This window comes from Platalea leucorodia (assembly GCF_965183815.1).
Source record: "Platalea leucorodia genome assembly, chromosome: 3".
NCBI lineage: Eukaryota > Metazoa > Chordata > Aves > Pelecaniformes > Threskiornithidae > Platalea > Platalea leucorodia.
The window spans coordinates 6,559,258-6,582,303 of record NC_138825.1 but is presented as its reverse complement, the minus strand read 5'-3'; the positions used below and the strand labels follow the sequence as shown (position 1 = coordinate 6,582,303).

General features: G+C 39.8%; 2 protein-coding genes across 11 annotated transcripts in view; one reads left to right on the top strand and one right to left on the bottom strand.

The window, feature by feature from the left end:
• The window catches only part of SLX4IP (SLX4 interacting protein), an 80,773-nt gene extending 79,745 nt beyond the window's left edge, over nt 1–1,028 (bottom strand). For all 4 annotated transcript variants that reach the window (XM_082307675.1, XM_082307676.1, XM_082307678.1 and 1 more), the window contains exon 1: nt 883–1,028. The gene's annotated coding sequence lies outside the window, so the exon portion shown is untranslated. The remainder of the gene's footprint in view (nt 1–882) is intronic.
• On the top strand, nt 880–9,230 carry MKKS (MKKS centrosomal shuttling protein). 7 transcript variants are annotated; one of them, XM_082307673.1, is made up of 7 exons: nt 1,163–1,253; nt 2,520–2,749; nt 3,671–4,575; nt 4,690–5,107; nt 5,630–5,805; nt 6,516–6,626; nt 7,095–9,230. In XM_082307673.1, exons 3-7 carry the CDS (start codon nt 4,117–4,119, stop codon nt 7,533–7,535), a joined length of 1,605 nt encoding a protein of 534 aa, XP_082163799.1. In that variant the 5' UTR covers nt 1,163–1,253; nt 2,520–2,749; nt 3,671–4,116; the 3' UTR covers nt 7,536–9,230. The 7 variants fall into 7 exon arrangements, with proteins under 7 accessions (XP_082163797.1, XP_082163799.1, XP_082163794.1 ...); XM_082307671.1 differs by lacking the exon at nt 1,163–1,253 and adding an exon at nt 880–937 and having other exon boundaries at nt 3,671–5,107; XM_082307668.1 differs by having other exon boundaries at nt 2,524–2,749; nt 3,671–5,107.
• Nucleotides 9,231–23,046: the final 13,816 nt, after the last annotated feature.

Genomic DNA, 23,046 nt, shown 5'->3' with positions numbered 1-23,046 from the left:
GTATTTGTAGCTCACTGCTATCCACACTCCATTCATGAACTGCCAATTCAACTTTAAAGTTCAACAATTCACTTTCCAAAACGCTACCCGTTCACCACACAACTGCATAGAACAGGAAGAATGAGAGACTCTGAGGAACATCAGAGTGCTGATTGCAGACAGGTGCTGGCCATTATCTTTTTGCATTGCTGAATACTTATTTTTTAAATGCTCATTAAACATTTTTTTAAATGTTTATTGTATTCAGCTGTTCCACAAAACTAAAAAAAAAAAAGAAATTGTTATACTCCTTTCTGTGTGAGGATTAGACGTTAAAAACTTGTCTTTTGGCTATGGTTATATGCTCTGCAACTATGCACAAAATTAAAAATAACCCCATACGTTAATACATGAATATAATAAAAGATATTCTTGACAACGACTGCAGGAGTAAGGGGAGAGAAAAGAGTGCCTACAGAAAAGTTGCAGAATAGAACAAGAGCTAAGAAAAAAATTTGAGGTCAGGCAACAAATTTTTCTTGAAGTTGTTTCGGTCAGGGCAACACCGTCCGCCTGCGGGAAGGCTCACACAGGTGCGCGCAGCAGTAACGCGGAGGGACTGCAACAGGAGCTAAGCAAGGAAGAAAAATCAGAGCGATATACGTATTTTTAAGCCGGGCCGGGAGGGGGTGCTGACGCGAGGGGCGGCGCAGGAGGGAACCAGCCGAGGCGGCTCCTGAGGGAGGAGCGGCGGGAGCCGGCCGGTACCGCCGCCACAGCAGCTGCCCCAGGGCATCCCCTCACACGTTTATCGAGGGAGGAAAGCGAGACTGAACACCGAGGCGCGGTCGCTCCCCCCAAAAGAGCCTCCCGGCTGAGAGCCCCAGCCGGCCGCCGCCGTACCTCCTCCCTGCGCCGCGCCTGCCTCCAACGGTTCTAACGGCTCCTCTGCCCCCAAGTAAGATGGCTGCCGAGCATGAGCTTCTTCTCCCCTATCCAAAATGGCCGCCGGCTGTAGCCGCCGCCCGCCCAACCCTGCCCGAACACAAAATGGCCGCCGGGTCAGCCAGAGCGCGAGCGCACCCCGTGACCACGTGACGCAGGGCTCGGCCAATGGTGGGCGAGAGGAAGAACGCCCCCGCTGCGGGCGGGGAGGCGGGGCGTGAGCCGCACTTCCGGGCGGCGCGAGGCCGCTTCCTGCCGTTGAGGGTTTAAACGCGCTGAGGCGCCGGGCGGCCCCGTCCTCCCCTCACCTCCCCGGGGCGGGAGCTGAGGTGAGCGCCGGGAGGGCTGCTGGGGGAGGGCTGGGCAGCGCCGCGCCGCGCCGCGCCGCGCCGCGCCGCGCCGTCCCGTCCCGTCCCGTCCCGTCCCCCGCCCGCTTGCTGCCTGAGGAAAGGGGAGAGAAGCCCCGGGTGTGCCGTCCCCCTCCCTCACCCTGGTCCTTCCCGCCGCGCCGGTTCTCGTCAGCCGCCTCCGGCCTGAGGAGAGCCGCTTCCCCCTCAGGCGTCCGCGCCCCAAGGTCGCTGGGCCGAGGGAGGGTCAAAGGGCGTTAGCACGGCGGGACCGAAGGCGGAGGGGTCCCCGCCGGCGGCCCGCCCGTCAGAAGGCGGGCTGCTTGGGCCGGGCCGCGGCCGCTCGCTTCAGCGTCGCCTCAGCAGCTTCCAGCCGGAGTGCGGCTGCCTCACGCCGGCGGTCACAACGGCCGGCTCTTGGGACTTAGGGGTCCGCTTTGCCTTGTGCGGCAGGCGGTGTGGAGCTGTGAGATCTCCACAGCCTGATGGAGCGGGGTTTAGTAGGATGCGTTACTCCTGTCAGGTGGATGAAGTTGGGCGGGCATGGGAACATTCCTCCGAGTTGTACCTTTGTAGCTGTTTAAACCAAGAAGTTATTTTGATATAAAGCCTGAGTATACATACCTTTTTTTGTCCTGTAGCTGGTAATTCTTAATGAAATCCCATGGAAAGTAGACTTACTTTAGACAAGGATGTATTTATGATGTTTGTACTCATACTTTGTAGTTTCTGAAGATGAAGGGCAAAGAGGGCTAAGGTAGTCAGTCGTAACTGCTACTCTGGGCAACATAAAGCAATGTCAGAAGCATTGCAGCTTGTTTGGCCTGCAAGTTAAAAGTTCCATATTCTGTTAGGAGCTCGGTCAGTCATTGAATTTTATTAACTATGGGGGGGAAAAAAATGGTATATTTTGAAACTGCTTTGTTTTAGACTTCAAATATTTGCTAGCTGAAGCAGTAACATTTGTAATTAGATAAACAACAAACTAACAAAGCTTTAAGATTTAGCATGCCAAAACTTGAAGCAAATGCAGCAATTAACGTTTCAAGATGTCTGAACTGAGGTTATTTTTATAGCCTTTTTTTTTGAAGTTCACAAAGTAAGACTTTCTTGTGTCATTTTGTGTTTTAATCATCTGCTGCACTGTAATTAAAGATATTAACATTCAAGTTCATCTGTTCTGTGCTATTATTATAGAATAAAAAGATTTCTAGAATATATTTAAAATAATAAATTATCTTTACCTAGGTAGATGCCAGTTTGCAATGGGTCTTAAAACCATCTGGAAGGACTACAAAGTTCTGATTGTTATGGGAACTAGCCTTGGGCTGGTGCACTGGGGGTGGTTTAACATCAAGTCCAGTCCTATTTTCCAAGTGAAGACAGAGGAGATTGTTCCCGAACCTGGGATTGTGGCATACGTGATGCGAAGCGATCACAAAAATAAAGAAAAATAGCGTTAGTGCTATGTATTGTGGGTAAGTTGCCTAATTAGTTGTATCTGTATCTTTGAGGCAGGAGATGAGTCAATTAAATGAGAATTTTCTAACGGGTGCTGTGTTGCTGCTCTAACTTTAATCTTCCAGAGTTCTGTTCTTTTTTGCAGCTGAGTTAATCTGGTAGTTACACAGACCCAAAAAATGCATCATATATCTCAAAAACTACTGCTAAATGCCATGTGGTATTTAAAAACAAACTCCGATAACTTCAAGGAGATAGTCTGACTCTTGTGACCGGGTCTGCAGAAGTGTCCTTTCGGGTTCCAAGCTGCCCAGAAAGAATTGTGACTTTATGTAGTAACATATTCTGTGGTGTTAGTAGGGATGTTGATTACAGTAGAAAAGAAACTCAAGTATGATAGAAGTCTAAATACTGTATATTTATGTAGAAATGTAAATAAATACCCCTTTAAGTTTTGAAGTGTTTAAGAACTGAAAAAAAATCTCTCTTGGGCATCTTGAAGAAACCTTTCTTTCAGAGGCAGAGATTTCTTAAAGTTGGTTGAACATTAAAAGCTTTTGGTTTTGTTTCTGAAGTGGTTGCCTGGGAAGCAGTGCTGAGTAATTCAGTTCTTTTGTTCTTGAGTAAAAACATCTTAACATCGCTACAGTTTTGACACATTCATACAATTAAGTGCAGTTTATAGTGGCCTGTTAGTTATAGACCTACAGGTAAAACAGTATATAAACTGGTGGTCAGAATCGAAGTTGTTAACAGATGTATAATTTGTGTACTATATGCTTGTAGTAGATATAATATTAATAGGTTTTCTCAATTAAAAAGCACTATAGTTTGATATTTGTCCTTATGTGAGGTTTTTTTTGTGAAAAATAAAATAGCAGTTCAAGCTATGCAATGTTGTCATAAGATTATCCTAATGCCTTTGTTTTTTATTGTAGGTATAATTAGCTTTGAAGGTTTTCATCTGTGAGTTGCTGGAAGAAGAGATGAGGAAAGCTAGCTGGAGTAGAAAGAACTTTCTGCTTGTGGCAGGACTGTCACTTATAGGTGTCCATTTTGGAAGCATGCTTGTAAACTTTGTTGCAAAAAAATCTGTTCGATCACATTCAGAAGCTAAAAAGGAAGATCATCATGAATGAAATAGCTTAGTGCTGTCATTATGTACCAATTTCACAATAGGATTTAATCCTCATTTTAAGAGATAGATGACGAGCAGTCACAGAAATGTTATTGTAGTGTATGTACTGTTTCACATTTAAAATAATAATCCTTGGCTACAAAGAATTAAAATGTAGTACTTTAAATTTTAGAAGTGCTATGAATTATAGATCCAAGTAAAAATGAAATATGTTGTGTTGGCCAGAATTAAAATCCTCCTCTGAAAATGTCTCGTCTTGAAGCTAAAAAGCCTCCGTTATTTATTAGTGAACCTTTAACTAAGGATACAGTTAGTCAGTCACTGTCTCTGCTAAGCGGAATATTAAAATCTTGCTATGGCCCTGCTGGTAGACTCAAACAGCTCCACAATGGTGTGGGAGGCTATGTTTGTACAACTTCACAATCTTCAGCCATACTCAGTCGTATTTCTGTCAGTCAACCTGTGTTAAGTGTTTTGACGGCCTCTGTACAGAACCATATATCCCGCTTCAGTGACTGTGGCTTATTTACTGCCATTCTTTGCTGTAGTTTGATTGAAAACTTTAAAAGCCTAAATGTTGCATCTTGCACTGTCATTAAAATAAGCAAGCACCTTTTGAGTTTATGTATGGATTACCTCAAATCTGAGGCCTGCGGTTGCCGAGTGTCCGTGGATTTTAGCAGTCTTGAGACTCTTCTTTGTTTGGTACGTAGTGTGTTAACAAGCAAACCTGCTTGCATGCTTAATAAACCAGAAGTTGATCATCTCACCACGCTGATTTTAAAGGCTTTTATGTTTACTGTTCCGTGTCATGTTGAGACTAATGCTGTTTTAGGAAAGTGTATAATAGTACCTGTGAAAGGTAGAAGAGTTGTGGATTCTACAGTTCTTCCTGGACTACTGATAGAAACACCAGAAATTCAACTGGCAAACCTGCTTGCTGTCAAAAGAACTTGTTCAAACATGATCAAGATAGCACTTTTCTGTGTGTCCATGTCAGGAGACCTCTTCAACCCTGAAGAAGGAACTATAACAGTCCATCACGGAATTTCTCTAGAGATGTCAGAGCTGAACCAGTTGCTTGATGTAGGAAAGCAGCTCGTTAATGATGAGGTTGGCCTTGTAGTGTGCCAGAAAGTTATCCATCCATCCTTGAAACAGTATCTGAAAGAGAACCGCGTCATCGCTGTGGACAGAGCTGGGCTCTCTCTGATGGAACCCCTGAGTCGCATGACAGGTAACAAGCGAGTTTTCTGTACTAAACAATTGTCCTTCATGTTCATCTCTTAATGAAAACCTGTCTAGGTTGGCGTCATTGCAAAGTAAAGATTCTCTTATTTCTCTCTATCCTACCTTAGCAGCTGAGCAAGAGTTCTTTTCTAGTCTGAAAACCATTTTTTAGGGTGAGATTGGTCTTTTGCAGGCCCTAATGATGACATACTGCACATGTGATTACTGATTGCTGCATGACAAATATCCAATTATAGTAACTGTTTACAAATGTAGATTATTTTCAAACTCTCATTTAATGAGAATAAAACAATTACTTTTTTTATCTTAAACTATCACTAGGTCTTGCACTTTGAAAACATGTTGGTTTTTGTTTGTGATTTCCTGTGTAGATTGAAATGTTAGGTATTGAAGAATATATATAATTTTAAAAGCCCAGGGGAAAAAAGTTCATGCTTTATGAAATGCAACAGATAGCTCTTCTAATGACAGTAATACATACTGTTTTCTGCTTTTCTTAATTGAACAGGTTCAAAGCCTATAGCTTCCATACATTCGTTGTCTCCCAGTTGTTATGGCAGTTTGAAAGATGTGCGCATTGAGAGTTTTGCTTCAAAACATTTTTTGCATCTAATTCCTAACGACACAGTTGTCTGCAGCTTGGTACTCTGTAACAGAAATGAAACAGCATGGGACGAATTGAAGGTAGGCAAATTTTCTTGAAATTTTTCTTGAAAAGTTATGTTTTTAATGAGAAAACTTAAAAAGTAATGAGAAATATAGATACGATGAGTTTAGAAATGTGGTTTTTCGGTACGTAAATGGAGCTTAGTAAGAGTTTAGGTATGCAGTTTTAAGAAAGCAATTCAGAAATGTCCTTGTTCCCAGAATTTCAAAATCTTTGAAGTGCTTGTGTGTTCATTTAATGCCGCTGTTTTAATATGGGAAGTTGTTTAGAGACAGAAATGTTTTTCACCTGTTCTTGAGGCCAGTGCTGGATAAACATTTTCACTCTTGTTACTTGGTCTATGAGAGAATAGAGGAAAAAATTGCCCAGCAAAAGGCCAGCAGCAATACCTGCAGTGGTAGTCAAGCATAGCTTTGCATTGAATAGTTGCTCTAGAAATGTCATTGATACTGATTGACTTTTTAGATATAACCCTGTTTTGCAAAAAGGAGGAATAAAATACAGCTTTTTTATTTCTGCTTTTCCATACTGACTGCGGACAAATAAAGTCAATTTCTCATTAAGTAAACATGGTTTTGGGAATCACTCAGCAGCTTTGTATCCACACGTAATTCAAGATTATGAAGTCTGTCCCAGAAACGACTGAAAATTTTATTCCAGTAGTTTTCAATGGGGGCAAATGCTATTAATCATGGTGTGTCTAATGACAAATTCATATGGTTTTCAGCGCGCCTGTGAAACTGCAGAACATGTGTTACAGTTAACAATCAAGGAACCTTTGGCATTGTTAGGAGGTGGCTGTACAGAAACTCACTTGGCTTCTTACATAAGACACAAGGTATGTAAGGCAAGGTTTTTTAAAGCTGCTTTATATACTTAAGAAACAAGAAGTTATGTAGAATTGCTGCTACAGTTAAAACGCTTGTCTTTTCTAGATTAATGTTGCATTTTTACTGCTTAATATGAAACAAAGGAGTCTTTTTGAAGCACTTGGTGCTAATGACATCTTTTTCAGACTTGTTAATACTGTATTTGTACTTGTTAATTTTTCTTTAGGTATCTAATATCGTAAGCGCTTATTTTTAAGTGTTAAAAATGTCTAGAATTTTTATATTGAAAGATAATTGTGCAGAACTCAGCTTTGACTTGTCTAGAAATCTTTCCTATTGTGGAATAATAATCACATGAACAATCTATTTAGTTAAGGCTAAACCATCTGTTTAAAAAAAAAGCAACAGTACTATCTATTTTTTTAAAATTATTTCTGTAAGTGCTCTAATTTTCTGATTTTGGTTTTTTGTTTCAGAGTTGTAGTCTGTCCACCAGCAGTTTTAAAGATATGGATTGTTCTCAGACACAATACCAGTTGGTTGCTGATGGTTTTTGCCGTTCCCTGGAGTCTGTAGCTTGCTCTCTGAATCGTGATGGTGGAGAAATTCTTACAGACATGGTTTATGGACACTGTTGGTTTGTTCCATCAGGTTTTCCCTCTGCCTCTAATTGGTCAGATTTAGTTTCAAAATGTGGCTGTGGGATTAATGGTAATGCTGAGAATCTCAACTGGAGGCTTTTGCAAGGGCAGTTTGGCTCTCCTATTATACAGGGCTGCCTTAAAGACCCCTCAGTAAAGCTTGCTGACTTTCTGACGTTGGACTGTTTTGCTGCAAAGTGCAGTGGCCTACAAGTAGCTCTGGAGACAGCCAATCTGATTTTGGATCTCTCCTATGTAATTAAAGATCAAAATTAGCTCTGATCTTGTGTGAATTGTGTTGCACAGCAAGATACTTAATTGAAAGCAGAGTAATATATAATGTGTTAAGATACTTTAAATGGTTAGAATATGGCCAACAGACAGAAATTTTAAATCAAACAGTTGGCCACTAAGTACTCTTCTGATTGTTCATCTACTGTGCCCTCAGGCATTTTCAAGGGTTTAACGTTTTGTTAGGAACTGTTAAATGATTAGCCAAATACACAATGAATCATAGTAACATATGACTTATGAGTGTTCAAATTAGTGTATTCAAAAGAGTGAATGTCACTTCAAAAATTGAGTTTCTCATGTCCTTCTGGGAGATTTGAATGTTCTCCTTCAGTAAATAAGTGCTGAATTTAAGGAGTCCCGTATGATATTCCCTCTGCATTAAGCAAAGTTTTGGATGTTTCTGTTGGCTCTGTGGCATCTTCAAAGGAATGGGAAAAATGGATTCACTTGCTGAAGAAACATATGTTATAGATTAGAATTTAGGTAGTCTCAGCAAAAGCTTTACACGTTCGAACAGACTTTTGTATTGCAGCAGAGCTTTTATCACTGGTATTTTTAATTTTGTAGGGGGGAAAAAAGAAGGCTTTCCTTAGCAAATATCTTGAGCCACTTGTTTTCAAGTTTTGTTTTCAAGATCTTGTCACCATATACTATTTCTGTTTCTAAATGGCTGGAAGATTTTAATTCATATAGGTAATTTATTTAGCAAGTTATTAAAACTCAACCTGGAGATCTTAAGGTAGCAGGTAGGTAATAGGAGATTTGAAAAGAAATGGCAGACTGTGTGGAAAAAACTTTTGTGAAGTGGACCTTGATTGTCTTCTGTGGAATACGGGACAGTTTATAAATAATGATGTTTCTATCATTTAAGCAAAGCTACAAGAAAAATCTCACCATTCAATTAACTCTTTGACTGTGCATAGCTTCTTTTCTTTTGATGAAATAAGGCTTTAAGCTGCTCAGGCTTGTTTTGATCTTTAAATAAGGCTGTAGACTGAATGATGGAAACTTTTTCTCATTTTCAGCTTGCATGCAAGATCAAAAGGGGTGTTACAGTTTCTTGCTTAAACCCATTTTCTTTGCCCCTTTTCTTCTTCCCTTTGTTTTCAGGCCCAAGGGACAAATTGTTCGTGACATGCTTTTCCAGAAAACATCCGAGTTAGTTATAGGCTAGTCTGCTTATTTGTTTCCTGGTCTCTTAAGTTTTTAATATATTTACTGAGTATAAGCAGTAGAATTGTTTTGTATAATTCAGTTTTGAAATATGTAATTAAAAACAGATCTTTCCAGACCTTTTGTACAAAGTCCTTTTCATTTTAAGAGTATAAATAATAATTTTCTCACTGGAAAAAATGAAATGTTATTTAAAGTTCTTTATCTTTTTATGACCTGAAATGATTGCTTCAACGCTGTAAGGCATCCTTTGGGAATTTGTGGAAGAATGTTACAAGGGTTGAGATGGAGGCTGTTCAAAGTTGGTTACTAAAAAGGCTGCTTTCATATTTTGATCCTCCCATATACCACGAACCATATGAAATCATCAGGAATAATGAAGCCAAATGACGGTGTATATCTTAAGGCACAGAAGAATCTTGGTAATACTTCATCTAATTATGAGTCTCTAACTCAGTGTTGAATTAAGAGTATTTTACTTCCTATAATAGCAGCTTGTTATGCAGTGCAAAAATGTTGAGTTTAGTGACTACAGCTGTGAAGTGAAAATTAAAACAATATTTAAGTAGAAGTAGTTGCTAGTGTTCTTTTGTCTTGGTATCTGAAGGTCGCTTGACAGCTCGTATAAAACTGTTGTTAGCTCTGATTCTATTCTTACACACACACACACAGTTTTAAGAAAATCACACATGAGAAAGTGGTGAAAAAATTAAATTTAATTTTTGGTGAGTAGGTAAAAATTAATTTATACCTGAACCAAAGATTGTTTATACCTGATTCAAAGATTGAATTTTTGTCTCCCAATGTGACTGAAAAGGATAAATAAACAGCTGGCACTGCTGCTTATGGGCAGCTCAGGTTCAGTTCTCAGTTGTGCTACCATCTTCCTAAACCTTCAGTGGTTAGTGTTACCCTGTCTTTAATGGGTAACAGGGGATGAATACAACTTTGGATACTGTTTAAAATGCACATACATAGAATTTTGACTCTTGGTCCAAGAGCAACATGAAAATAACTTGGCTGCTCTCCCATGTTTCCTGATAAAACTTAGGTGCAAAAATGGTGGGGTTTCCCTCTCTGTGTTTTGAAATTGACATAAATGAAATATCCCCAGTTGTAAGTCCTCTGAGAAGCCACTAGGGTTTTATTCCTGCTCCCCTTGGAATTTAAAGTTTGTTCAGTGAGAAAAATTAACATTACACAAGTATTAGTAAGCGACAAGTGCTTTCTGATCATGACCTCAGTCATGTCTGTTGATTTCCACAGATTGCTCAGAGGCTATTCATTGAAATTTTAATAATTCTACTGGTAATGCACGAGGCGTAAGAGCATCCATCTCCAGCCTTCTCAGCTGTGTTAGTGCTCCAGGCCTAGCAGGTGCAAAAAGAAGTGCTGATATTATAATCACTCAGGTCAGCATATTTAAGTAACATGCCAGTTTGATATAGTTGCTCCTCAGTTCAGTATTTCAGTTTTCATTTGGTATTTTGGTTCCCATTTGGTATTTAAAACTTCAAAGTAAAGAAGACCTAAAAATGCTGATTAATTTAGCGATCTTTAGTATTTCTATTGTGTCCTATTTCAAGTAGACATATGATTAAACATTACTATTTTGGTACTGCCAAAGAATGCAGAATACCTGCTTTTCACTGATTCTGCTACTGATTTGTGAATTTGTAGAGTCACTCTGAGCCATATCTGGAGTCTTGTTCTGTCTCTTTTCCTAGCTATAAAATGGGAACGGAGATAACTCTTCTGAAGGCATGGAGATTTGTGGGTGAAGAGTTCTAAGTAAGATCCAGATGTAAAGTGAAGACCTACTTGCTGCACAGGAACAAAGAAACAGATAATTCAAAACAAACTCAAATACTTGCTAAAATATTATAGTCATTTCATTAAGGCCTGGATTTATGTAGACTCCTTAAACTAGTCTGCTAAGTAAAACTCCCCTATTCTCCCTGTACATTGAACTTGGATGCATTTTCTTTTTCTCTGAAATTTTGGCAACAGTATATTACTGTTGCTAACAGTAACCTAATTTATTGCCTCACATCTTCAGTACAGACACCAAGAGAAATGTGACCTTAAAGCCCTGTGCAGGAATGGTTGAACTTCAAGATGAGCGTTGTCAGACACCTCAGCAATCCTTACTGTATCATGTGTGTCTTCAGAGTCTGCGCTCTCCATGTGTTTCAGACCAGATGTTCATATGATGCTAATCCTTGAAGACAGGGTAGAAACACATTTATGAGTTTGGGAAACCTAACCTTACTGTGTTGGTAGTGTAACACTGATTCCCCCCCCAAAGTGTTTGGGCATTTTTAGGCTAACCAGCTGTTACGGTGTTAGATCTGTCCTGATTAAGGGAAGAGAGTATTTATTGTTGTCAAAGTTTGTAAGAAAAATACTGCCTGGAATATCGCAAGCACAGTAGAGCATGTACAAAACAATTCACCTTACCCAAAACACGAACTTTTGAATTTTACTTGTGCCCTTATTTTGCTGTGCTGAGTAGCAAAATGTAGTATTTGTCACGTTTTCAGCAGTGGCACATGAACTGAGTCATGTAAGTACTACACTCTTTAATCTCAGAAAAATAAATATCCATCAGTCAGTCAATGTCATAGGAAGAACTTTAACTGGATTTGCATTTACTACTGTTATGAAGATGCAGAAACAGTCTGTTTTTATTGCAAAGAGACTGCCTCCAGCATGCTTATAATCTGTGCAGACAGGCTTTTTGAGAAGTCAGTTGCTAGTCACATTACAATGTCTATTTTGAGAGTTTTAGTAGCTTTTATCCAGTAATGTAAACATGAGTTATTTCTACCTGCTTGTCAGCAGAGACAAGTTGCACAGTACTATTAAATAACTTTTTGGCCAGTAACACTGTGATCTTAAATTCTCAGTTAAGAAATACCTTTACTTTTTGTCTATATACATACATTCTGTTGTATAAATTAGTCATGCACATTATAAGCTCAAAAGTATATAAAGATCTATTCTTTATGCTGGTAGACAGCAAAATGAAAAGTGGCGGGGTTGTGGAACAGGCTGTGAGAGGTCAGCATCCCATGGGGGAGCAACTTTGGGATAAGTTTTCACCTGTATAACTGTTGTTGAATAGCAGGGGTGTACGGTCAACTTTTAAAATTGCAGTTGAACTGCGGATTATAAGCATGAAAATGCAATAATGTGCCATTAATATTCTAAGTAACAGATTGCACGTGAACAGGTAACGGGATTGGAATGATTATGCTGCTACCTAAATGGAAAGAAAATCTGTCCCTGAATATTTGTGCATTCTGGAGTTTCCCTCTGTGACTTCCACAGGCAGCTTCTGCAATCTGGCATTACACAAAATAAATTCTCAGGCCCTTCTTTGTTGTTTGCAGCTGTCTTCAACTGATCCATTAATGTTTCTGGACTAGAGCAAAAGCTGAACGTTTACAAATAATTCCACACTGAAGAAATGCATAGCATAATGTTCTATTTAGCTAAAATAAATAAATAAATCAATCAAACTGTCTGTTAAGAGAGTCTAGTCGTGGTGGGATACAATTCTTGTATTCCTCCTTTGACGCAAGGTAAAGTTTGGTCTGAGGCAGTTTGGTCTAGCCGGGCAGTGGTATAAAAGCAAGGTGGTGATAATGTGGGTGATGGAGGAAGCTGGTGGGGGGCGGTGGGTGAGTACCGGGGGCGGTGGGTACCGGTGAGCCGGGGCGGGGGGGCTTCAGCACCAGCCCCGGCCGGGACAGCGGCTCGCCGCGCCGGCCCCTCCGCGGGGGGGAGGCCCCTCTGCTCCCCTGCTCAGCCTCGCTGGGCCGCATCGACCGGCGAATCGAGTAATGCTGCTGGGTTTCTTCCTCCCTGGTCTAGTTTAGCTAACCAGTCCCCCTCTTCAAAGACAGAGAAATGGCAAGCGGTGTTAGTTCATTTCAGTTCTGCCTAGTTACAGAGCCAGACTGCTTCCTTTGCGGAAACTTAGGAGAACCCCTTTCAAGGGTCGTTTACTGTTTGTTTTTATAGTGAATTACCCTTCATACCTATTTCTTTTCTAATGACTTTTTGATCATTTCTCTAATTTGGGAAGTATACTTTTAAAGACTTTTGGTGACATGTTTATTTTTCTTAAATGCTTATGGAACAAAAACACAACCTTATGAGGCATGTGTGTCCCAAACGGAATTAGAATGGTTCCACAGTGTTAATTCTGTTCATCCATTATATATCTGAATTTTTCTCTTCTAACTTTGATCCTGTAATTACAGAGAAGAAACTATTTTGAAGAACCTTGCTTTCTATGCGCACATTAAAAAGATCACTAGGGTATAAGCATATGGAAAACTTAGTAGGCAATTTCTCCTTCCCCCTTCACTTTTTCACATATGCAAATGAACATTAGGAAAAAAAAAAAAAGGCAAATAGAACCAGAAATCTGTCTCTGACCTTTTTACACCCACATTCTTGATGATAACCTTGTACTTTCAATCTGTCTTTTTTTCAATGAGGTCTTAGAAATTTCAGCCATGGGTAGTGGGGTTCACAGATAGATGCTGGAAAGATGGTGGCCTCTGCTTTTTATTGCTGGCTGTGGGAGGAAATCTCAATTCATGTGAAAAATATTGAGAATTCTTGTATTGAGTGACTGAAGAAAATATTTTATATTTATACTGTATACTTGCCTTTTAAAATTGTATGTTTTATTGGTAGACATAGAATGGGAAGGTGGGACAGTTTGGTATGCTTGAGCTATGGCAGTCTTTAGATATGTGTGCAAATGGTAAAGCTACTAACTGATCTCCCTGTGTTGCAGAGAGCTTGCATCCTCTTTTCCCTAATGGTTTCACAGTGCTCTCCTCAGTAAACTATGAGAGCAGTAGGGCTTTGTTTTTTAGTGGGGAAAAAAGAAAAAAAAAAAAAAATTACTGGTAGTTGCAGAAGACTCTCCAGTGATTTCTAAGTAAATTAGCAACAGCAATTTACAGCAAAGATTTGCTGTAAATTTTTTGCAGCAAAAATTTGCTAAAAATCAGCAAATTAGAGATTTAAGACATTCATGTACTAGAGCTGTAATATAATAGTTACAGTTGTAATAAAAATCAGAGTAATTTAATACAACTTACGTGCTAAGAGAATACGAGTGAAGTTACCATAGTTTCAGAATGTCTTGGATTTTAACGATGACAATGTTTGCTATTTTTAATTTCTTGATTTTTTTTCCAATTTTTTTTCCCTTCTAAACAATGTAAAGGGAAGAAAAATTAACTTTTGTGAAATAAGAGTCCTCTGTTTACTTTCAGAAAAGCTTTGTTTCAATTTATTTATTAATTACTTTTATAAAAGGGGGTAAAGATGTAGGTATGTGTATGTTGTAATGCTCATTTTAAGAAACTTAAATCTCAAAGCTTCTAATATTGGCAGTCTGGCATTCATTGTAAGTATAATAGGTTATTTCATGCTGCTACTCTTAACATTTCAGTATCATAACCATGAATATAAAGACCACACACAGACAACAAGGTCTCTAGCCACTTACGCATGTAAACAGTCTGGCTTTTTACAAAGTGGAAAAATATTTCTTGTGCAGTATTTTAACATGATCAGCATGTTAAGGCTCGATCTGCAACTGTGTCAACATTTCTTCGGCTGTAAGCATTAATTCTGTAGCCTCTTGATAATATGTAAAATGTGAAACTGGTTTGTTTACTACTGGGATTTGTCAGCAATTACTGTCTGCATTTAGCTTAGTACTTTCAAATAGATAATAGATCAAAGAATTATTTTGCATCATCACTCTGGTTTTAGTAAAACAAAGGATTCCCCCACCCCCCACCCCCGCCTGCTTTGGGCTCTTTAAAGGGACATTGGAGCAATAAATTTCATAAATATTGTTCTTATACCTGTTTGATGTTAGTAGGCACAGGTACAATACACTAAATGAGATTCTGTAACTACTCTTTGACATGAATTTAGCTGTAGAGACAGGAACGTACATCTCTTTCAGGCCTCAGGTTATCGTGAGACCTGGCATGGCTTCAACATAGCTAGGATTTTTTGGTTTGTTTATTTTTTTTTTAATTAATGCATGTTTTCAGCATTCTTATTACCATTAGGAACCGCAAGTGCAGTGGTCGTGCAGTATTATCTAAGCGCTGTATCATCTTCATCACAAAGAATTGTGAAGACTACAAGTTCTGATAGACTGTTCTTCATTCGTTTATAGTATGGAGCTAATAAGAGTAAGATGGCATAGAAATGTTTTTATGGACATCATATTTCTTCAAATAATAAATATTTGGTTTCATAGTGTCTTTTATCTCTGTTCTCAAAGTCTTTATTAGTATATTTATGAAATTAGTTTCAGCATCTCTTTGAGGTTTTACAGGTAACAAAAAAAAAAAACCGCAGACAAACCCTCAAACTTACTAGATATATCTACAGAACTTTGGTAAGGATTTCTTTGTTTACTTGGAAGTAGGCTGTGTAATCACGAAGTAAAACTTGCCACTGCTCCCGAGAAGGTTGCCATTGATTAATTCTGTGGTCTCAGGGGCACTTTATTAAAATATTTCACCTGAGCTTTTCTTATAAGTTTGTACAAATCTAAAGTATTTGTTTTCCTGTGAATGTTTTATTCAAGAGCTACCATGTCGTTAGTCCAGACACCAATAAAATTAATTGCAGAATAGGTTCCAGCATTGGGCTGGGCACTTTGTATCTTTAACTGTGTTGATTTCCATTATTCTTGACCTAGATTTACATTAAACATATATAAATCTTGTAGACATACCTCCTGCAGAATTTAATTTTCATACCTTACTACAACCATCTTTATAAACTTGAACTTTCAAATCTGCTTGCACACGAAAACCTTTTATTCAAGCTTTCATCATGTGCCTTGAAGGCCACAGCTGTGTATCGCCTGGCTCTTGTGAACTGATTACTGGTGTCTTTGTTATTTTCTGTCCATTAGCTCTCTTCAGGTACACATTAAATACTAGTTGCTTATTATTATAACACTATTACATGTTGTCTACTAAGCATTTGTGTGGCAGCATACCACAACATCAACAGCTATTCCTGTCAATAACTTCCTTTTTATAAACCATTAAGTCTTTTTACAAGTAGAGAAACTGAATTACCTCTCTTTAATCTTTAAAAGCCATCCTTAGTATCTTTTCCCTTAAGGCTTATCATATTGTTAATCTGATCTGTTACACCTGCTGAGCCCTGGGTAACAAAAATGGGAGGTTGGGGGGAAAAGGAGTTCCCTAGTCTGTAGGGATGACCTGGAAAGACTCTGGGTCATCGCTTGTGTGTGGGGCTGTGCAGGATCCTCTGCTGATGGATGGCGTACCTCAAGGGTGATGACCCAGTGGTTTTCAGAGAATTTTAGGGACTCTGGTAGTTCCAGTTCTTGAGAGACTTTGTGACTTTGAGAGGCAGAAGCAAAACTATTACACCCTCTTTTATTACACGTTGTTCCTGTGCCAGCAGACCCTAAGCTCTAGCAGGGTTTGTCTTAGGGTTTCTGGTATGTTTGATGGGATTTTGAGTGCGCTTTTGCAGGTGAATCTCTGTGGGTCGTCCATGGCCGGCTGCCAGGCGCCCACCCAGCTGCTCGCTCACTCCTCACCTCAACAGGACAGAGGGAGAAAACAGGATGAAAAACCCCCTAGGTCGAGATGAACCTCCTCCCACTACGTTTCTCACACTTTTCCCCCCTCGCTCCCTGCTGCCGAGCGGTGTTTTGCCCTTTCTTAAATCTGTTTATGCAGAGATGCCGCCGGCACGGCTGAGGGGCTGGGCTGCGCCCTGTGGTGCGGCGGCTGGAACCGGCTGGAACCGGCCTCGCCCCACAGAGGCCGCGCAGCCCCTCCTGCTGCTGAAGCACCTCACAGGATGCCATTTTGTGAGGCCTCGCCTGATCGTTGTTGAAGAACGTGGAAAAATTGCTGATTTTAAGGGAACTTAGAGGGGGGGAAAAGAGCCAAGGAAGAGCACTGGAGGCGTTAGCAAAGCCTAATCCTGGAGGAGGTGCCAGGAAAAAGATTTTTTGTGCAGCGAGTGCCTCAGGAGGGACGTGCCGCTCCTGGAGATCAACCAGCCAAAAGGGCTGACCTCCAAGAACAGGCAGCAGGGGCAAAGAAAAACCCAGCTTCTGTTGGATGTGGAAGGTGTAAAGGTGTGGTTGCTGATGGCTGTTATCTAGGGCAGGTGTGACAGGGTGCCGTGCTCCCTGAAGAGGCAGATCCCTGGGACATACTCGTGGAGAAACAAGGCTTCGAAGGTGTGCTTAAGGACTGAGGAGCTTCCTGAAATGGGTGCTTTCTGGGAAGGCTGAGATGGCTTCCCGGTATCTTTGAGAAGGGGAATGGCCCAAGAGCAGCTTCGTGCGGGGCTCCCTGGCTGGAGTTCAGACGCGAAGACCACCTACCTGCACCCATAAAAGCCTCCTTAGGCATGGTCTGAGGATACGAGCGTGTATGTGATATCGACAGAGGATCGACCCACAGCTCTTCTGTCGTCGCATGAGTGTTGCAATCCATGAAGTGACTCCAAAAAGTGAGTTTTTCTATATTTACTTTGCACTAGTACAGTGCCTACTGAACAGGGATGTGTGTGGCATGGCTGTCTATGCCAGCCTTTTCTCTCTTTTTTGCTTTCCATTGCTTCATTTTTAAGCAAGCAAGCAAATATTTCTTCTGTAGCTAACAAAGGTAGGACAAATTCTTCGCTTGGTTTTACGTGCATTAACCCTGGCCTCCTGTTTTTCTTCTTTGTTGGGGTCAGCCAACAGAGGTGAGAAAAGGAAAATTAGATTTTTAATTTGTACCTCAGTTCTTTTTGGGTATTTAAAATCACAATCCTAGACAGCGTCTCCTGAAACTGTCTGTCCCTGTATTGCTTAAGCGTCACGTAGTTCTGTGATCAGCATTGCACTGACTTCTACGCTTTGTGTTTGGCCCACGTATCTTTGCTGAATCAGGTCTTGAACTGCCCTGTTACGATGCTTTACTTGTAAACATGAATTTGTCCATAAACTATGCTTTTTCAGTATTATACATGGGCACTGAAGTGTTTGGCCGCTCAAATATGTTAATGTTCCCTAGCTGGGAACATTTCTAATTGAAAGTTGCTCTCAGCTGAAACATGATTAATCAGGCAGTAGGTAAGACAGTTGAAGATGTCCCTGTTGTCTCTTACCTTTGAAACAAATTGGTTTATGTGTTGGTAATTAGAAGAATATAATACAAAATGCTAAGAACATGGAATACTTGAACCCTGCATTGAATAATCCAGTCTTCTTTTTTTTTTGGTATGGTGCAGGCCTTTCCAAATAAAGTATTCATCTCTAAAGCAAAGCAGCAGAGAAATTAGTTTAGATTTTTAATAATGAAAACTGCTGTGTAAAATCCTCCTTTGAGGGCTGAAATATTATAGTGTCAAATAAGAAAAGCTGTATGCACTTGATGTCTTTGTGAATGTAAAATCTCTTCAAGGACTTCTTTATATCAGTGTTCAACAGAATAGCAGCATTCTGAGAGGAGCATAAGTGAGTGCACATGCGTCCTGGTTTTAGGTGTTAAGAAGATCCATTGCATCTGTTTAATCAAAATGGCTGCTAAATGAAAAATCTTGTTCCTAAAACTGCATGCAAAACAGCAGATGTCACTCCAGTCGTTCTCTGTGGGCCAGAGGAGATTTTGCTCCTGTACAAGAATAACTCGTGCGTGACATTATTGCTTATGTTTAATATAGTGTATGTTAGGGAATAGATACAATACATTACAGAATTTCTGAGGTTAACCATGGATGGCTCTCTTACCTGCTAGAGAAACACTCTGTTTCTGGACTGTCTCCATTTGGATCTGTGTATGTTGGCGTGGGGTGGAACCAATTTATGAAGAGTTGCGGGCACTGAGTAGCAACACATACCTTTCTCTAATGCATGGCTTATGTTTAAGACAGCGGAGTTATTTATTAACTGAGAAAAATATACAGTTGCATGGCTGAATTTTTCTAAGCAATTGCTTTAGTATTGCATTATTACAGTTCTTAAGTTCAGGATTAAGTTAACGTTTTAAGCAAGCTACAGCAAATAGTTTGAATGAGCAGTTTATTTCAGTGTTGTTAGTTTGGTCATTACAATTGCTAAGTTTATCATAAATTTGTATATGTAGAAGCCCGGAATGGAAGTCTTAAGTTTCTTGAAGCAGTGCTGATTTAAGTATGCATATCTTGTATGATTTTATATGTAGTGCATGCTGCAAAATATAGGCCAAAAATCTCACGGTGAGGTAGCAAAATTAAGTTTCCTGCATCCCAAAGTTAGAGGATCATAAGCATCCGCAAACTCCATAGTGGATGCTGCGAGTACTCGGTGTAATCTTGACAATATGGTTTTCAGTGCGTGGCTGGTGTTGGTTGATTGGCTTGGTTTTGTAAGCTGGTAGGGATCTAAAGCCTGCTTTGCTATTGGCTCTAAAGACACGAGAGTAGAAAGCAAGATTTTTCTGTTTTATAGGTCATTCTTAGTTGCTTCAAACTCTTACTTTTAGGCGTAAAGTCAGCCAGGACTACATCTGAATCTAGTGCCTGAGTGAGGCGAAGGAAGATGGAGTTGTTCTTACATTGGGGGGGGGGAAGTTTTACAATGTCAAAATGCACTTTACAGGAAAAGAAATGTGGTGGTTTTGTTTGTTGTTTCTTTTTTTTTTCTTTTTTTTTTTTTAATTAAAATAACAGTATAGCCCCACATCATTCTGTATTAAGTAAATTAGACTTAATGAGCCTGTGTTGTTACAGAAGACAAAAAGCTGAGGAATTGTGGATATCTTTGACACTACACAAAAGTATAAATTTTTTGTGTTTACCTGTAAGTTCAATCCTCAATTATTAGTTTATCTCCCGAGACTTGGATCTTAGTAATATTGTAAGTTCTGCTGTTTTAAAAGCTTTGCAAGCACATATTGCCTCTGCTCCAGTAAGTGCACAATCTGAATTCTGTTACTAGGTCTTGGTATTTTAAGTAACTGATTTTTCCCTTCCACCTTTAAACCCTAATTTTTTGAATCTTGTGATTGAGAGGGATGGGAAGGAAATTGGTTGTCTTTTCCCTTTTTTGTTTTGTCTTTTAAATCCACAACAACATTAAGTGATTGAAAAGACGTGAACTTACCATTTTTAAAAAGTAATTGTAAGAAAATTACTTTGGGGCATTAGACATGATTTTCAGGGGGGGGAAATTCCTTGAGTGCTTCTTGACAGTGCCTTAAAGTGCCTGTGACCAGTATCTGAAAATTGTGGGGACATACTTGTTAGCTATGAAATGCCTGGTCTCTGAGAGAGGCGTCCATGTGAACTGAGCAATAAAACAAGGCTTAACATTTCATCAAGCTCTGCTAGAAACAGTTCCACCTCTGAGATAAAGCAGAGGTGAGTTTACATTTTGCTGACAGATGTTTTGCCTGAAGCTTTGCATACTGAAAAATGTTGCAGATAGTTACCTTTTTAACAGGTTAATAGTAACCTCTCTTGAATATACCTACCAGCCTTAGAAGGACTACTTGTATTATTAGGAAACAGTAGTTTATTTGCCATGATGATTTGGTCATATATATATATATATATATATAGTTGTTGCAAGGTGCTAGGCAGGTGATAATAAAGGATTCAAAATAAATGTGCAAATCTGCTTTGGAAGTCATATATTTCTTTGTTTTGCTCTGAGACCTTGTGGCAAGGCTGCCTGGCTTACTATGACTTTTGCCTTTGATTCATCACTGGCTTGCCGTTGCTAGAATTGCAAGTCTTTCTTACTTATCTGTATTTATATTTATAGCTCCAGATAGAGAATATTTGCCAGCCTAAATGATGACTAGGCATAGTGATTGGCAAACCCAGCAGTAACTGTAAGGCACAAAATCAATTCCATAACTGTAATAAATACAATTTTAGGAACAGTCAAGGAACGCAGAGGAGCAAGTGGATTTGGAGCCACAGGCCAAAGGATTATGGGGGGAAAGGAAAGCACTTAATTTTATCATAATTGTGTAGAAAGGCTCCCTGAATAGAGAATTAGATTGATATTTCCAGGTAATAAAAACCTAGAATAGTTTGTGTGGCAAGTACACTATGGTCTTTACTGTGCATTTAGTGGAAAGAAAACCTGAACAGAAAACCAGTGCGTTGCATGTATAAGCTTAAATTTATTTGGTAAAGATTAGCAAACTATGTCCAATATGCTTGTCACTTGCACTCAGTAATGTTTAATCAAGAATTAGTCTAAATGCCTGCACAGACATACTCTTTATAGCTGTCACAGTTAGGAAAAAAGAATTGGTCCTACCTGGGTCTGGCTATCCATAGAAGTCCAGCTGAACGTGTTTAGCTGTGTCACAGGTAAGTCACTTAGATATGAACTTTTTGCCATAAGGAGACATTCAGAAGCTGAAACTCTGTGCTTCAGCCTCTTCCTGGCAGAATCCTCAGAGGCAGGTTGATAATAAATCGAGTTTAAGAAATTATCTCAACAGAAGGTTTGTGTGATGAATTTGAAGACAGTCATAGGTCTGTGTGGTTCTGGTTATCATTAGAGTACGGCAGGCTCTGTGCTTGGGGAACCAGGAGATTTTTTTGAGGAGTGGATGTCTTCCAAAGAGACTCTTAGCTTCAGCCAGACAGTAGGTGCAGGAACTGCTGTGTTCCCAGAGCTCACATGAACACCTACTGGTTTCTTTTGGCCTTAAGCGATGTGCGAGGAGGATATTGTCATAGTGCTGTGAACTCAGCTTAGCTCGCAAGAGCTGGAGTTGCTGAGATTCTGGCCTTTTGGAAACTTACCATGTTTATTTTTCTTTTGTCTGATGTATGTTAAGCTTTTGTTTGGTTCCTTTTTTAATGGGGGGATTACAGTGACTTGTATGGTAAGAAAAACTGTAAATCTGATTTTATTCAAATTTTTTAAAAAGTAAATATTCAAAATTTGGGCCAGATCTTTGGAATGTCAAGGAGACTTTTGTCTCTTCTTTGTCCTGGGAGCGTGGAAAAGTCCATCATTTCCCCACCACCATGTGGTCCGTTCCTTGACACTGTCTGAGTACAGAAGGTACAAAGCAAGGTACAGACCAAAAAGATAGTCCCTGTCCTCAAAAGGTATGACTGGAGATGACACAAAGTAAGCACGCTCTCAGATGAGCTACAATTATCTTTATTCTCTACAGTGGCCTTTAAATGCTGAGGCAAGAACAGCAAGAACTCTCCTGGACTGCTCTCTTAGCTTCTAGCAATCAGCCATTTAAGGACTTTCTGGGTCAGGCTGCATCTGGATTGTCAGTTTTAATAGGTGCTGTTAGGACCATTTCTCAGTTCTGTCTAAATTTGTGTTTTTTCAGGTGTGTCCATATTCAGAACAACAATAAAATCTCACTCAAAAGCAAGGAAGTGCTCAGTTGAGACTTCAGATCTGTGAAGGAGTGTGTCTAGGGCTGAGCCTTGCTTGGGCTAGTTCTGACTAACACCAGTACCTAAAAGCCATGGTGAAAATACTGAAACGGCAGGATAAGATATAAAAGTGTTTATATGGACTGTCTCTAGGACCCTGGACCATGCTTTAGAGAGAGATTTTCAGGCTCTGCTTTTGGTCGTAAGAATCATGAGATCATGGAGGTCATTTTTATCTGCTTCAGAGACAACAGGAGGGCTGAACTTAAGATCCAAACAGATTTGTTGTGTGACAGCAGGGAAAGAAATCTGAAAGATGTGCATGTCCTATTCTTGAATTCTCTAGGTGTCCCTGTTCTTCTGCCCACCCATACTGAATGCCATCTCTTCTTTAGCTCACAGAATCAGAGGATAACAGTCATAATGCTGAATGCAAAAGTTTATAGGTGAAGTTGCCTAGGGAACTTATTTCATAGTAAAAGTACTCCAGCCCGGTTAGCTATTCTGTAACAGCAAGTATTTAGGATGGTTTACGTTCCTGATGCCGAAATAGTCACGCTGCTCTGTGTAAACCAATGTGCGAAGTTGTTATAAGCATGCAAAACACAGCTTCAAAAATACACCTGCGAAGCACAGTGTTGGCTGGACGAACCACCTGTGATGGAGTGCTGTCCTCTGCGGCAGAAGCAGCCTTGAGTTATTCATAATGTGAGTGCTAGAAGTAAGAGACCACAAGGTGAATTTAACAGATATTTGAATGTACATTGGGGACTTAACTTTGGACTTGTTTCCTGTTGTGATAATAAATACAGTAAAATAAGCCCTATTTTGCTTTTTTTTTTTTAAAAAAAAAAAAAGGAAAGGATGAAAG